This window comes from Rhinoraja longicauda, chromosome 1, assembly GCF_053455715.1.
Source record: "Rhinoraja longicauda isolate Sanriku21f chromosome 1, sRhiLon1.1, whole genome shotgun sequence".
NCBI classification, from domain to species: Eukaryota; Metazoa; Chordata; class Chondrichthyes; order Rajiformes; family Arhynchobatidae; genus Rhinoraja; species Rhinoraja longicauda.
Window position 1 is genome coordinate 52,917,390 of NC_135953.1, and position 13,479 is coordinate 52,930,868.

At 40.2% G+C, this 13,479-nt stretch overlaps 2 protein-coding genes across 5 annotated transcripts in view; both read left to right on the plus strand.

Annotated features, from left to right (window-relative positions):
- The window catches only part of ipo11 (importin 11), a 294,939-nt gene that overhangs the window by 211,639 nt on the left and 69,821 nt on the right, over positions 1-13,479 (plus strand). Inside the window, exon 29 of one of the 4 annotated variants that reach the window (XM_078397359.1) lies at positions 10,581-10,708. The exons of the other annotated variants lie outside the window; for them this stretch is intronic. Coding sequence (XP_078253485.1) covers positions 10,581-10,596 — 16 coding nt within the window. The 3' untranslated portion in view covers positions 10,597-10,708. Of the gene's footprint in view, positions 1-10,580; positions 10,709-13,479 lie in introns of those variants that run through there. 4 annotated transcript variants of the gene reach the window in all.
- On the plus strand, positions 10,625-12,757 carry LOC144592645 (uncharacterized). The gene has a single exon (XM_078397380.1). It carries the CDS (start codon positions 10,625-10,627, stop codon positions 12,446-12,448), a length of 1,824 nt encoding a protein of 607 aa, XP_078253506.1. The 3' UTR covers positions 12,449-12,757.

A 13,479-nucleotide genomic window follows, 5' to 3' on the forward strand; every position in this document is an offset into this window, starting at 1 on the left:
AGCATGAGGAACAAAATGACACTGGTCCTGAATTTGTTTGATTAGTCGTGCAGTTAGGCACAATGTTGAATCAGCAGATGAACCCCTTATTGAGCTGCTTAGCAATAGATGTCCTAGAGGAAGAACACCAGTTTTACAGAAAATATTAGGTGTAAGTTTTGAAAGTGATTTGTGACTTATTACTGGCATGGTGGGCAATTGAAAATAATCAATACCTTGATAAAAGGCCTGGCTATTATGGTGATCCAAATGTTTACACGTAATTATGAACAATGGCATTGAGAAGAACACTATTTTTTGACCAACATGGAAATTGTGTAGAGATACATTTCTTCTCTACTGCAACATTACTTGGCTCTCTTCCCTCTAAAGCCTCCAACTTTATCGTTCCCCAGCCCCGCACGGCCCGATTTTATCTTCTCTCCAAATCCACAAACAGAACTGTCCTGGCAGACCCATTGTTTCTGCTTGTTCATGTCCCACTATATTAATTTCCACATTCCATCCTATCCCCCCGGTCCAATCCCTCCATACATATGTCCAGGACACCTCACACACTCTTTGTTTTTTCAATTACTTCCATTTTGCAGGCCCCCACTTTAGTGAACTCACTAAGCAGATTGACTTCAAGTGAAATAACTTTCCAATTTTCTTTTTTTTCAAAAATATATGAAGCTTCTCTGAACGAGCAGATTTAACCAGGTAACTATATTTGAAGAAACTAAAATGCAATTAAGTGCAATTAGAAAGTTGCACCTTGGTGAGAGTAAGTGAAAGACGACAAATACAAGTAGGATCATTATTACCAACACGCGGCAGTAAAACTCCACAATCTAACTATTCAAAAATTCCATTGGTTAGGCATCTGGATCCCGTGTTCTCTTTCACTTCTCACAAGGTCCAATTTTCCCACACTCCCTTCAACACAACAGGGCCCAGTTCCCAAACATCTTTACAAACCACGATCCCAATCTCTATGCTCCTTTTCATTAACAGGGGACCCTGTTTTTATGCTTCATTTCACTCATGGGGACACCAGTTCCAGCACTCCCTTGAAACTTCCCATGTTCTCTTTCTCCTGCTCTGAGAACTTATTTGAGCCTTGTTTCTTGCTCTCCTTTTCAAACATAGCTGATTCATTGGAAAATGTATTCATTTACCATGTAACATCTAAACAATATGGGTTAAAGTGTGTTGGAGTATAACTGGAATCATATCTCAAAGTCAAGAAAATGTCCTAGTTTAACACCACCAAAATCTCAAGAATGCTGGATTAATGGAGTTTTGCTATACTACATTTGGCTATATTTTGAGTTTGCCAGGAAACTTATCCTGTGGCAGATAATACATTTCTAAATTCTGACAGCATTGTATGAATTGATCTGAAATTAATTCTGACATTTCTCTAATTTAAACAAATTGAAATGTATGCTGGATTCCATTGTTTTAAATGGGCTTGCTCAAGTAAGGTGCAAAGTCCTATGTTGCTTTTCACTCACCAAGGTCCCATTTTTCCACGCTCCTCTCAGCACGTCAGAGCCCATGTTCAATCGTACTTTATTGTCACATGTACCTAGGAACTGTGAAATTTCTTTTTTGCAAACAATTCAGTGAAATTTTTCCTGAACAGATGAACGTATTTGAACGGTTAGCAGATTTTTCCAAACTCTTTTTTAAAACGTGAGGCATTAGAGTTGACATTTTTATTTGGTGACAGATTTTATATGTGCAGGGATAAATGTCTTGTGGTGCAGCCTATCCCTGAATTAAAAAAAAAAATTAATCTAGCATTGTGTGGAGGAAATACTACTTTAAGCAAGTAGTATTTGCAAGTAGTACTTGAGCAAGCCCATTTAAAACAATGGACTCCAGCATACATTTCAATTTGTTTAAATTAGAGAAATGTCAGAATTAATTTCAGATCAATTCATACAATGCTGTCAGTATGGGAGCAGGAGCAGAGAGACAGAGGGGTGTAACATGAGTGTAGAAGCAACAGGTAGCAAGGTGAAAAGTAAAAGTGGCAGGCAGACAAATCCAGGGCAAAAATCAAAAAGGGCCACTTTTCAACATAATTGTATAAGGGGTAAGAGAGTTGTAAAAACAAGCCTGAAGGCTTTGTGTCTCAAAGCAAGGAGTATACGTAATAAGGTGGATGAATTAAATGTGGAGATAGTTATTAATGATTATGATATAGTTGGGATTACGGAGACATGGCTCCAGGGTGACTAAGGCTGGGAGCTCAACATCCAGGGATATTCTATATTCAGGCGGGATAGACAGAAAGGAAAAGGAGGTGGGGTAGCGTTACTGGTTAGACAATAAACAATAGACAATAGGTGCAGGAGTAGGCCATTCAGCCCTTCGAGCCAGCACCGCCATTCAATGCGATCATGGCTGATCACTCTCAATCAGTACCCCGTTCCTGCCTTCTCCCCATACCTCCTCACTCCGCTATCCTTAAGAGCTCTATCCAGCTCTCTCTTGAAAGCATCCAACGAACTGGCCTCCACTGCCTTCTGAGGCAGAGAATTCCACACCTTCACCACTCTCTGACTGAAAAAGTTCTTCCTCATCTCCGTTCTAAATGGCCTACCCCTTATTCTTAAACTGTGGGCCCTTGTTCTGGACTCCCCCAACATTGGGAACATGTTTCCTGCCTCTAATGTGTCCATTCCCCTAATTATCTTATATGTTTCAATAAGATCCCCCCTCATCCTTCTAAATTCCAGTGTATACAAGCCTAATTGCTCCAGCCTTTCAACATAAGGGCGGCACGGTAGCGCAGCGGTAGAGTTGCTGCTTTACAGCGAATGCAGCGCCGGAGACTCAGGTTCGATCCTGACTACGGGTGCTACACTGTAAGGAGTTTGTACGTTCTCCCCGTGACCTGCGTGGGTTTTCTCCGAGATCTTCGGTTTCCTCCCACACTCCAAAGACGTACAGGTATGTAGGTTAATTGGCTGGGTAAATGTAAAAAATTGTCCCTAGTGGGTGTAGGATAATGTTAATGTGCGGGGATCGCTGGGCGGCACGGACTTGGAGGGCCGAAAAGGCCTGTTTCCGGCTGTATATATATGATATGATATGATGATATGATACGACAGTCCCGCCATTCCGGGAATTAACCTAGTGAACCTACGCTGCACGCCCTCAGAGAGGAGATTAAAGCAGTGGAAAGGAAGGACATTAGCTTGGAGGAAGTGGAATCGATATGGGTAGAGCTACGAAACACTAAGGGGCAGAAAACGCTAGAGGGAGTTGTGTACAGGCCACCTAACAGCAGTAGTGAGGTTGGGGATGGCATCAAGCAGGAGATTAGAAATGCGTGCACTAAAGGTGCAGCAGTTATAATGGGTGACTTCAATCTACATATAGATTGGGTGAACCAAACCGGCAGGGGTGCTGAGGAAGAGGATTTCTTGGAATGTTTGAGAGATGGTTTTCAAAACCAACATGTCGAGGAACCAACGAGAGAACAGGCCATTCTAGACTGGGTATTGAGTAATGAGGAAGGGTTAGTTAGCAGTCTTGTTGTGCGAGGCCCCTTGGGCAAGAGTGATCATAATATGGTAGAGTTCTTCATTAGGATGGAGAGTGACAAAGTCAATACAGAAACAAGTGTTCTGAACTTAAAGAAAGGTAACTGAGGGTATGAGGCGTGAATTGTCCAAGATAGACTGGCGATTGATGCTGAAAGGGTTGACGGTGGACATGCAATGGAAGGCATTTAAAGGTCGCATGGATGAACTACAACAAGTGTTCATCCCAATTTGGCAAAAGAACAAACCAGGAAAGGTAGTGCATCCGTGGCTAACAAGGGAAATCAAGGATAGTATTAAAACAAAAGATGAAGCATACAGATTAGCCAGAAAAAGTAGCATACCAGAGGACTGGGAGAAATTCAGAGTCCAGCAGAGGAGGACAAAGGGCTTGATTAGGAAAGGGAAAATAGATTATGAGGGAAAACTGGCAAGGAACATAAAAACTGACTGCAAAAGCTTTTATAGATATGTCAAGAGAAAAAGATTAGTTAAGACAAATGTAGGTCCCTTGCAGTCGGAAGCAGGTGAATTGATCATAGGGAACAAGGAGATGGCAGACCAATTGAACAAATACTTTGGTTCTGTCTTCACTAAGGAAGACATAAACCGTCTGCCGGAAATAGCGGGGGACCGGGGGTCTAATGAGATGGAGGAACTGAGGGAAATCCAGGTTAGTCGGGAAGTGGTGTTAGGTAAATTAAATGGATTAAAGGCAGATAAATCCCCAGGGCCAGATAGGCTGCATCCCAAAGTGCTTAAGGAAGTAGCCTCAGAAATAGTGGATGCATTAGTGATAATTTTTCAAAACTCTTTAGATTCTGGAGTAGTTCCTGAGGACTGGAGGGTAGCTAATGTAACCCCACTTTTTAAAAAGGGAGGGAGAGAGAAAACGGGGAATTATAGACCAGTTAGCCTAACATCGGTAGTGGGGAAAATGCTAGAGTCAGTTATTAAAGATGTGATAGCATCACATTTGGAAAGTGGTGAAATCATCGGACAAAGTCAGCATGGATTTACCAAAGGCAAATCATGTCTGATGAATCTTATAGAATTTTTCGAGGATGTAACTAGTAGAGTGGATAAGGGAGAACCAGTCGATGTGTTATATCTGGACTTTCAGAAGGCCTTCGACAAGGTCCCACATAGGAGATTGGTGTACAAACTTAAAGCACACGGTATTGAGGGTTCAGTGTTGAGGTGGATAGAAAATTGGTTGGCGGACAGGAAGCAAAGAGTAGGAATAAACGGGTCCTTTTCGGAATGGCAGGCAGTGACTAGTGGGGTACCGCAAGGCTCAGTGCTGGGACCCCAGTTATTTACAGTGTATATTAATGATTTGGACGAGGGAATTGAATGCAACATCTCTAAGTTTGCGGATGACACGAAGTTGGGTGGCAGCTAAGAGGCTGCAGAGTGACGTGGATAGATTAGGCGAGTGGGCAAATGCATGGCAGATGCAATATAATGTGGATAAATGTGAGGTTATCCACTTTGGCAGCAAGAACAGGAAAGCAGAGTATTACCTGAATGGTGACCGATTGGGAGAAAGGGAGATGCAACGTGACCTGGGTGTCATGGTGCACCAGTCATTGAAAGTAAGCATGCAGGTGCAGCAGGCAGTGAAGAAAGCGAATGGTATGTTGGCATTCATAGCAAGAGGATTTGAGTTTAGGAGCAGGGAGGTTCTGCTGCAGTTGTACAGGGCCTTGGTGAGACCGCACCTGGAGTATTGTGTGCAGTTTTGGTCTCCTAACCTGAGGAAAGACGTTCTTGCCTTAGAGGGAGTACAGGGAAGGTTCACCAGATTGATCCCTGGGATGGCGGGACTTTCATATGAGGAAAGACTGGATAGACTGGGCTTGTACTCGCTGGAATTTAGAAGACTGATGGGGGATCTTATAGAAACATATAAAATTCTTAAGGGGTTGGAGAGGCTAGATGCGGGAAGATTGTTCCCGATGTTGGGGGAGTCCAGAACCAGGGGTCACAACTTAAGGATAAGGGGGAAGTCTTTTAGGACCGAGATGAGAAAACATTTCTTCACACAGAGAGTGGTGAGTCTGGAATTCTCTGCCACAGAAGGTAGTTGAGGCCAGTTCATTGGCTATATTTAAGAGGGAGTTAGATGTGGCCCTTTTTGCTAAAGGGATCAGGGGGTATGGAGAGAAGGCAGGTACAGGCTACTGAGCTGGATGATCAGCCATAATCATATTGAATGGCGGTGCAGGCTCGAAGGGCCGAGTGGCCTACTCCTGCACCTATTTTCTATGTTTCTATGTTTCTAAGTTATCCATTACCTTTCAAGCACATTTTCTGAAAATATCATTATAACATAGTTGAAATGCCCCAAAACATTAATGTTTCTAAATCTGAAAATCTTTAGGATTGAAACAGTGCTTGGTTCAATATCTTTTGATTTTTATTTTGACAGAGACAATTAATGTAACAGAAAAAAAGCTATTGAATAGCTTGGAAGTGTTTCCCTTTTTTTGTCCTTTCTCAAATTTTCAAGTTACTGTTCATTTTCAGACAGCATTTAGCAATTAACTAAAATCAAGTCTTCCACAGTTTTGACTTTCAGAACACCAGATGCAGTTGAAATAGCCTTGACAAACGTAATCTATAATGAACAATCAGATTTTATCCTGTTACACCATTTCCTGTTTCCATGGAAATATGCATGATGTCCAATCACAATCCGGGAATACGGGGCATAGTCAATTCCTGTCTGGTTCCGGAAACAAACCAAAAGGATGTGATCAGTTCCTGAAGTTGTAATTCTCCATTCTCCACTCCACTTTGTGCTTGGTTTTAATCTAGGATCTTGTGATGGCAATATAACTATATCCTAAAGCAGCAGAATTTGATTCATTCAGGTGAGATATGTAAGATATATATTTAAAGTTTCCAGTTCTGCTCTTTATTTGTTAAGATACATTATTTAATAGTATTAGCTAAATAAGGGTGATGTGCAGTTTCTAGTTTACATCCTGTGTGCAATGCGCATGTTCAATAGTACATTGATGATTACTACAGGCAGTTATTCTTTTTCTTGTTGGAGCTTTCTCCCTAAATCTCTACGCCAGTCTAGTTTTCATTCTGCTTTGAAGATATTCCATATCTTTTCAACTAAGCCTTTGTTCCCCTGCCGTATTATGTATTGCTCAGCGCCACATTATATTTACTCCTGTTCTGTGAAGAGCTGAGGAAAGTTTTATTCTGTTTATTAAGAGGCCAGGTAAATATAAATTGGTGTGTGCATTATATACTGTTGCATCAAACAACAGATGTGGAATGAGTTGCCTGAGGAGGTGGAACTAGTGTAGATGGGACATCTTAGGCAATTTGGCATGGGCAAATTGGGCTGAAGAGCTTGCTTCCATTCTATATGAGTCTATGACTCTATAGCAGGTTAATGAAAAGATCTATGGTTTGAGAAGTTTGAATCTTGAGGGTAAAATGGAGTTGTTAGAAACTAAGGAAGTAGAGTGTTCTCAAGAAAAGGTAGTGCAGGACTGCATGTTGACCTTCATTGTGAGAGGATTTAAGTTTAAGAGCAAGGAGGTTCTACTGCAGTTGTACAGGGCCCTGGTGAGGCCGCACCTGGAGTATTGTGTGCCATTTTAGTTTCCTAATTTGAGGAAGGACATTCTTGCTATTGAGGGAGTGCAGCGTAGGTTCACCAGGTTAATTCCCAGGATGGCGGGACTGACTTATAGTGAAAGAATGGGTCGACTGGGCTTGTATTCACTGGAATTTAGAAGGATGAGAGGGGATCTTATAGAAACATATAAAATTCTTAAAGGATTGGACAGGCTAGATGCAGGAAAAATGTTCCCGATGTTGGGGGAAACCAGAACCAGGGGTCACAGTTTAGCAATAAGGGATAGGCCATTTAGGACTGAGATGATGAAAAACCTCTTCACCCAGGAAGTTGTGAATCTGTGGAATTCTCTGCCACAGAAGGCAGTGGAAGCCAATTCACTGGATGTTTTCAAGAGAGAGTTAGATTTAGCTCTTAGGGCTAAAGGAATCAAGGGATATGGGGAAAAAGCAGGTACGGGGTACCGATGTTAAATGATTAGCCATGATCATATTGAATGGCAGTGCTGGCTCAAAGGTCTATTTTTCTATGTTTCTATAACATCCTTCATGATGTTTCTAATTGCAGGAAATATTGGGGAGGGGGGGGGGAGGGTGTCAACGTAGAATGAAGAAAATAACTACTGGGAAATTGGCTTGTTTTTCCTTCAAATTGTTCAACGTTGCTCCTGTGATAAATATATGGTAGAAATATTGGATCAGGGGGAGGTCCTGTGGCCCCATTCAAGCCTGCTCTGCCATTCAGTGCAATTATGACCAAACTGTGGAAGCAAATTCCATAGGTTGACCACCCATTGAGTGAAGAAGGTTCTCCTCACCTTAGTTGTAATTGTCTTACTCTGTATCCTGAGACTGATCCCCAAACCTAGCTCAAAAGACGTATTCCTGCCACATTAGATCCCCTCATCCTCTTCCAAATCTTAGGAAATGTTTGTTTTAAGCGATGGTGAAGAAATACACCTAAGAATCTTTGTACATCAGCAATTCCCCCTCCAGCACCATTTGGTTAATCTGTGTCGATTTTGGTTTTTTTCTATCAAAATGTATAATTTCACATTTATCCACGTCGTATCTGTCATTTTTTTGCCCACTAGCGCAATCCAAGTTAGCTTCAAACCACTTTGTATCCTCAACTAATATTCCACCCAGTTTAATTACACTAGGAACCTTTAAAACATTTTTTTTTTTTCTTTCATCCAAATCATAACATTTTCCCACTGCTAATTTTAGGCTAACCAGTCTGTAGTTTGCTGATTCCTCTCCTTTTTAAATAGTGGTGTTTCATTTGCCATTCACAACTCTGACCTGACTCTTTAGTATATAGACTTTGGAAAATCGATAACTCGTTCACCAGTGCACCTCAACTACCCTTATGGATAGTCTGTGATGCAATGGATCAGGCTCTGGGGATTTCTCAGCTTTCAGAGCTATTAATTTTTCCAGCACTATTTTCATCTAATATTGGTTTCCTTTCGATCCTCGCCTTCATCAGATTCTAGAATCACCACCATTTCTGAAAGGTTACTTTAGTCCTCTTCTTTGGTCGGAACCAATGTATTTGTTTAATTGCTCTGGCATATCCCTGTTCTCCAATAAGAATTTTTTTGTTTCTAACTGTAACGGATATGCAGTGAACCATTATCTGTCTTACCTATTTGTGGGTGGCTTTATTCATTGCTTATCTGCTCTATGCAAGTTTTTTCTCATCCTCTATTTTTGCTCTGTATTTCTTTGTCATTCTTTTGTAAGATCCCAATCTTCACGATTGAATTTTATCTGGCAACGTTGTATCGGTCCTCTCGGTTTAATAATATCCTTATTTTCTTCTGCTGTCCGTGGTTAGGTCATTTTTACTTTTAAAGAAAAGCCTCGCATGAATGTAAAGATTGTAATTGCTGCACATCCTTGAGATGTGGATGGGCACTGGAGCAATGGGAGGAAATCCATGCAGTCACAGTGAGAAGATTCAACACTGTCACACAGTGTGAGGCAAAAGCTCTGTTAACTGTATGACCATGCTGCTGTGTCCAAAGCCCAAATACAAAGATACATGGTGCAGGAGTAGGCCATTCGGCCCTTCGAGCCAGCACGGCCATTCAATGTGATCGTGGCTGATCGTCCACAATTAGTACCTCATTCCTGCCTTCTCCCACACCCCTTGATTCCGCTAGCCCTAAGAGCTCCATTTAACTCTCTTTTGAATGCATCCAGTGAATCGGCTTCCACTGCCTTCTGAGGCAGAGAATTCCACAGATTCACAACTGTCTGTGCGAAAAAGTTTTTCCTCATCTCAGCTCTAAATTGCCTACCCCTTATTCTTAAACTGGAGCCCCTGGTTCTGGACTCCCCCAACATTGGGAACATGTTTCCTGCATCTAGCGTGTCAATCCCTTAATAATTTTATATGTTTCTATAAGATTCCTTCTCATCCTTCTAAATTCCAAATGAGCAGAATTTTGGCTTGTTTTTGAGCCTGGATAGAAATTGATAAGATCACGAGGGGCAGGCATTTGGATTATAATTCCTGCTCTGCATTCAATAACATCATGGCTGATCTTTCACCTCGATAACACTTTCCTGCACAATTCCATACCCTTTAATTCACTTGATATCTAAGCATCTATCAATCTCTGCCTTGAATTAACTCTATGACAGTGCTCACATTGGTTCTCACTGGTAGAGGATTCCAACATTTTTCTAGATTCCTCTCATCTCTGCTGTAAATATTGGACACTTATTTTGAGATTCTGATCCTGGGTTCCATGCAGGGAAGGACCTTTCTCTTCCCACCCCACTTCTTCCCATCTACCCTGTCAAGCCTCATTCAAATTGCCTACAGTTTAATAGCATCATTCTCTGATTCTTCTCAGCTCAAGAGAGTATAAGTTAAATCTGCTTAATCTCTCCACTTTTTTTCAAAAAAAAACATCATCCTAAGAATCAGTCTGGAGTATTAGTCTAATCGTCTCATGAAACTTCCTTGGGTAGAGATATCAGATCAGCACTCATTATTCCTTTGCAGTCTTGCTGGGGTCCTGGATAATTGGAGTAAGACGTCTCTATGTTGTACTCAAATCCTCTGATGATATTGTACTCAAATCCTCCATCATATTATTTGCCTTTCACATTGCGCACTCTATCTGCATGATAACTTTCGGTTGCAAGGACAGCAAAAGGGCCTCTGAACAACAACTCTCAAACTCTTGCTGTTTAAAAAAAATACTATCTCCATTTGTCCATCCCATCAAACCTTTCAGCTGTGAGTTTTTCCATACCTCTTGCATCTCTAAAGAAAGATAAGAATTTAATATCAGGGATTTAAGAAGTCCTCTTTTAAAAAAAAAAAATCATGCATAAAATAATATTAAAGCTTTGTATTGGAGTTAATACATTTGAGTCAGGTTCTTCTATTAATATATCCTGTCTTTTTAGATTGATGAAACAATAATCTATAAAGGGATCAAGAATACAAGAAAATGTGTGGATTGTACATTACCGAGAAGTGCTCCTCAACAATTGTAAAGCTGATGGTTGGCTTTCTTCTTCTGATGCCCCAAGGCCTTTCACTGATTTGCCCTTCTGTTTGTCAGCATTGCACAAGGACCCTGACGGAGTGCTGCAATTTAGGTTTAACTTCCATTCCTTCGAACTTGGCAAAGTCCGCTTCTTCGATTTACCTGAGCAGAAATAATATTTCCGGTATAATTTCTATAGATTTCGAAGGATTTAACAGATTGTCAGCACTTTTTCTCGATAATAATGATCTGATCTCTGTACATCCACAAGCTTTTGTGAGCCTCGTCGACTTGTATTATCTACGATTGAATAATAACCAGATAAAACATTTAAATCAGGAAATATTTGAAGGCCTTTCAAAACTTCGTTATTTGCATCTACAATGCAATCAGATTCTTTCTATTCCAGTAGGATTGTTTTCTGATTTGGCTGCCCTTCAATATTTGCAACTGGAAGGAAACTCTCTTAGGTCGCTCAGCCATGGAATGTTCACGGGCTTGATGAGTCTTCGCACGCTTCATCTTGCTAACAATAGAATTTCATGGATATCTAGTTCTTCATTTAGACATCTCTTAAAACTAGAGTTTCTCAATCTACAGAGTAACCGCTTGGCATGGATCCCATCAAATGCATTTGCTCAACTTAAGGTCCTTAAGAGGCTTATCTTATCCAATAACCCAATTGAGCTGATTCATCCTTTGTCTTTCAATGGACTGGAAAATCTCAAATATCTTTCCCTCAATAATGCCAAAATAAAAGCTATCCCAAAAGATGGTTTTGCTGCACTGAACAACTTGAGGCATTTAGTTCTAAGTAACAATAGTATAACTCGTGTCAATTCCAATGTATTTAAAGTGCTAAAATTACGGCATTTGCAGCTAGACGATAACAACATATCCATTATTGAGTCAGATGCTTTTGAAGGAATGTCAAGAACTTTAAAAGTCCTACATTTGGCCAATAACCATCTTACAAATTTGTTTCCTGAGGTTCTGATGTCACTGAGTTCCCTAGTTCATTTAAAGGTAGATGGCAATCCTTGGGAATGCAACTGCAACATGCTCAATATGCGCAATTGGCTGTTGTCATCTTCATTTAGGGTAAACATTCGTTGTCAGAGTCCATCCCATTTACGTGGTAAACCCTTGTATTGCACCAGAATAAGTGAGATCAGTGGATGTAATGTCACCTTGGTACCTTTGGGGTTAAATGCTGAAATAAGATCTCCAGCCACTCGTGTAGCGTTGACTTCAGTGAAAACAGATACCCCAAATCTACATTTCAAGCTGGAGCACAGTTCTATAACTAAGGCAAACTTTGGAGATGCAGCCCTGGCAGCAAAAGACAATGAGCAGTTCCTAAGTACATTTCCAGTGCAGCTGCCAATTGAATACACACCCATAAATTTCACCACGTTGACAGATTCAGATATGGCAACTATTTTAATTAAACCATTAGCAATCTGTAAACAGAATTTAGCAAAGTTGAACCAAACCTTTGATATACTCTTGGTCTTTTTTATCTTGGCATGTACAGCAGTTTTACTTTTGACATACAAAGTGCATCTTTTGCGTCAGAAGCTTAAGGAATTAGAGGCTGAAGGGAACAATGTTCTCGAGTACTACAGTGTATATCCATTTGCACGGTATCACGTGACAGATCCGGTGCAGGCTATACTCCCAGAACGAGTGACAAGACCACAAGTGCATCAGGCAACTACATTGAAGATAACATATCCTGCTAATCAAGCACAGGTTATTTTATTTGAGCACTCTGTTTTATGATTGTGGTGATGATATCTGATGTACAACTAAGTGAAACGAAACATTTAAAGAGGCAACAGCTAATTTTGAACATCACTTGCATTCTATGTTGTGGATGCATCATGAATTTTCCCTTCAAGTTGCCAAGGATTCCTACATCAAATAAAATGTTACTAAAGTTTACCATTGCTATTCCATAGCATGAGAACAACTCTGGTGTTATATAACATAGCAGTGCCAACCATTTGAGAAAAATATTCCAGCCATGCACTTAACTTTAAGCGATATGATTAATCAACTGATATGTACTGATTTATGGGCACAAATGATAGCCTATGACTTGTTTAGTCAAGTAGGTCCCAATAATGTAATGAATTCTGGTATATTCTGCATATTCAGCACACAAAACACTTCTTTTGAAAAATCTTTGTTTTCATTTTGTGTTTCTTGTTTCTGTTTGGAATCAATCTGCAATTAAGTACTTTTATTATACTTGTCAAAAATTAGTTTAAAAATTAATGTGTGAGAGAGATCTATACCTATTTAATTCATTTGTATTCATTTTGAAGATTTTGTTGTTAGCGTATATTTCTGTATATATATTTCTGTATATATATTTCTGTGTATATATATATATATATATATTGTGTGTGTGTGTGTGAGATTTCATTAATCTTGATTTAACATTTATTTTGAGAACATTTAAACCTTTCAACTACCGGTAGGGTATGGCAAGCACTGATGGTTGAACACTGTGGACACTTTCTTTTCATGCTGTAATATAAACTGTGTTAGAGTGAGCATCACCTCATCTTTCCTCTGTCAGTGCATGAGAGAAACATCAAAGTATCAAAAAACATTTCTGAAGAAAGCACTACTCGGTTGAAGTGTGTCAATAAGCCCACAGTGATGATCTCTTTTATGTTGTAAATGTGTCGGTGTTCTTCTAATCTGAGCTGTATTCAGTTTTACTTTCTGGCCACCTGATGCCAGGAATTTTTATTACCAATCTATGTGCAGTTCTGCTCACCTAATTCCAGGAAGGATGTGAA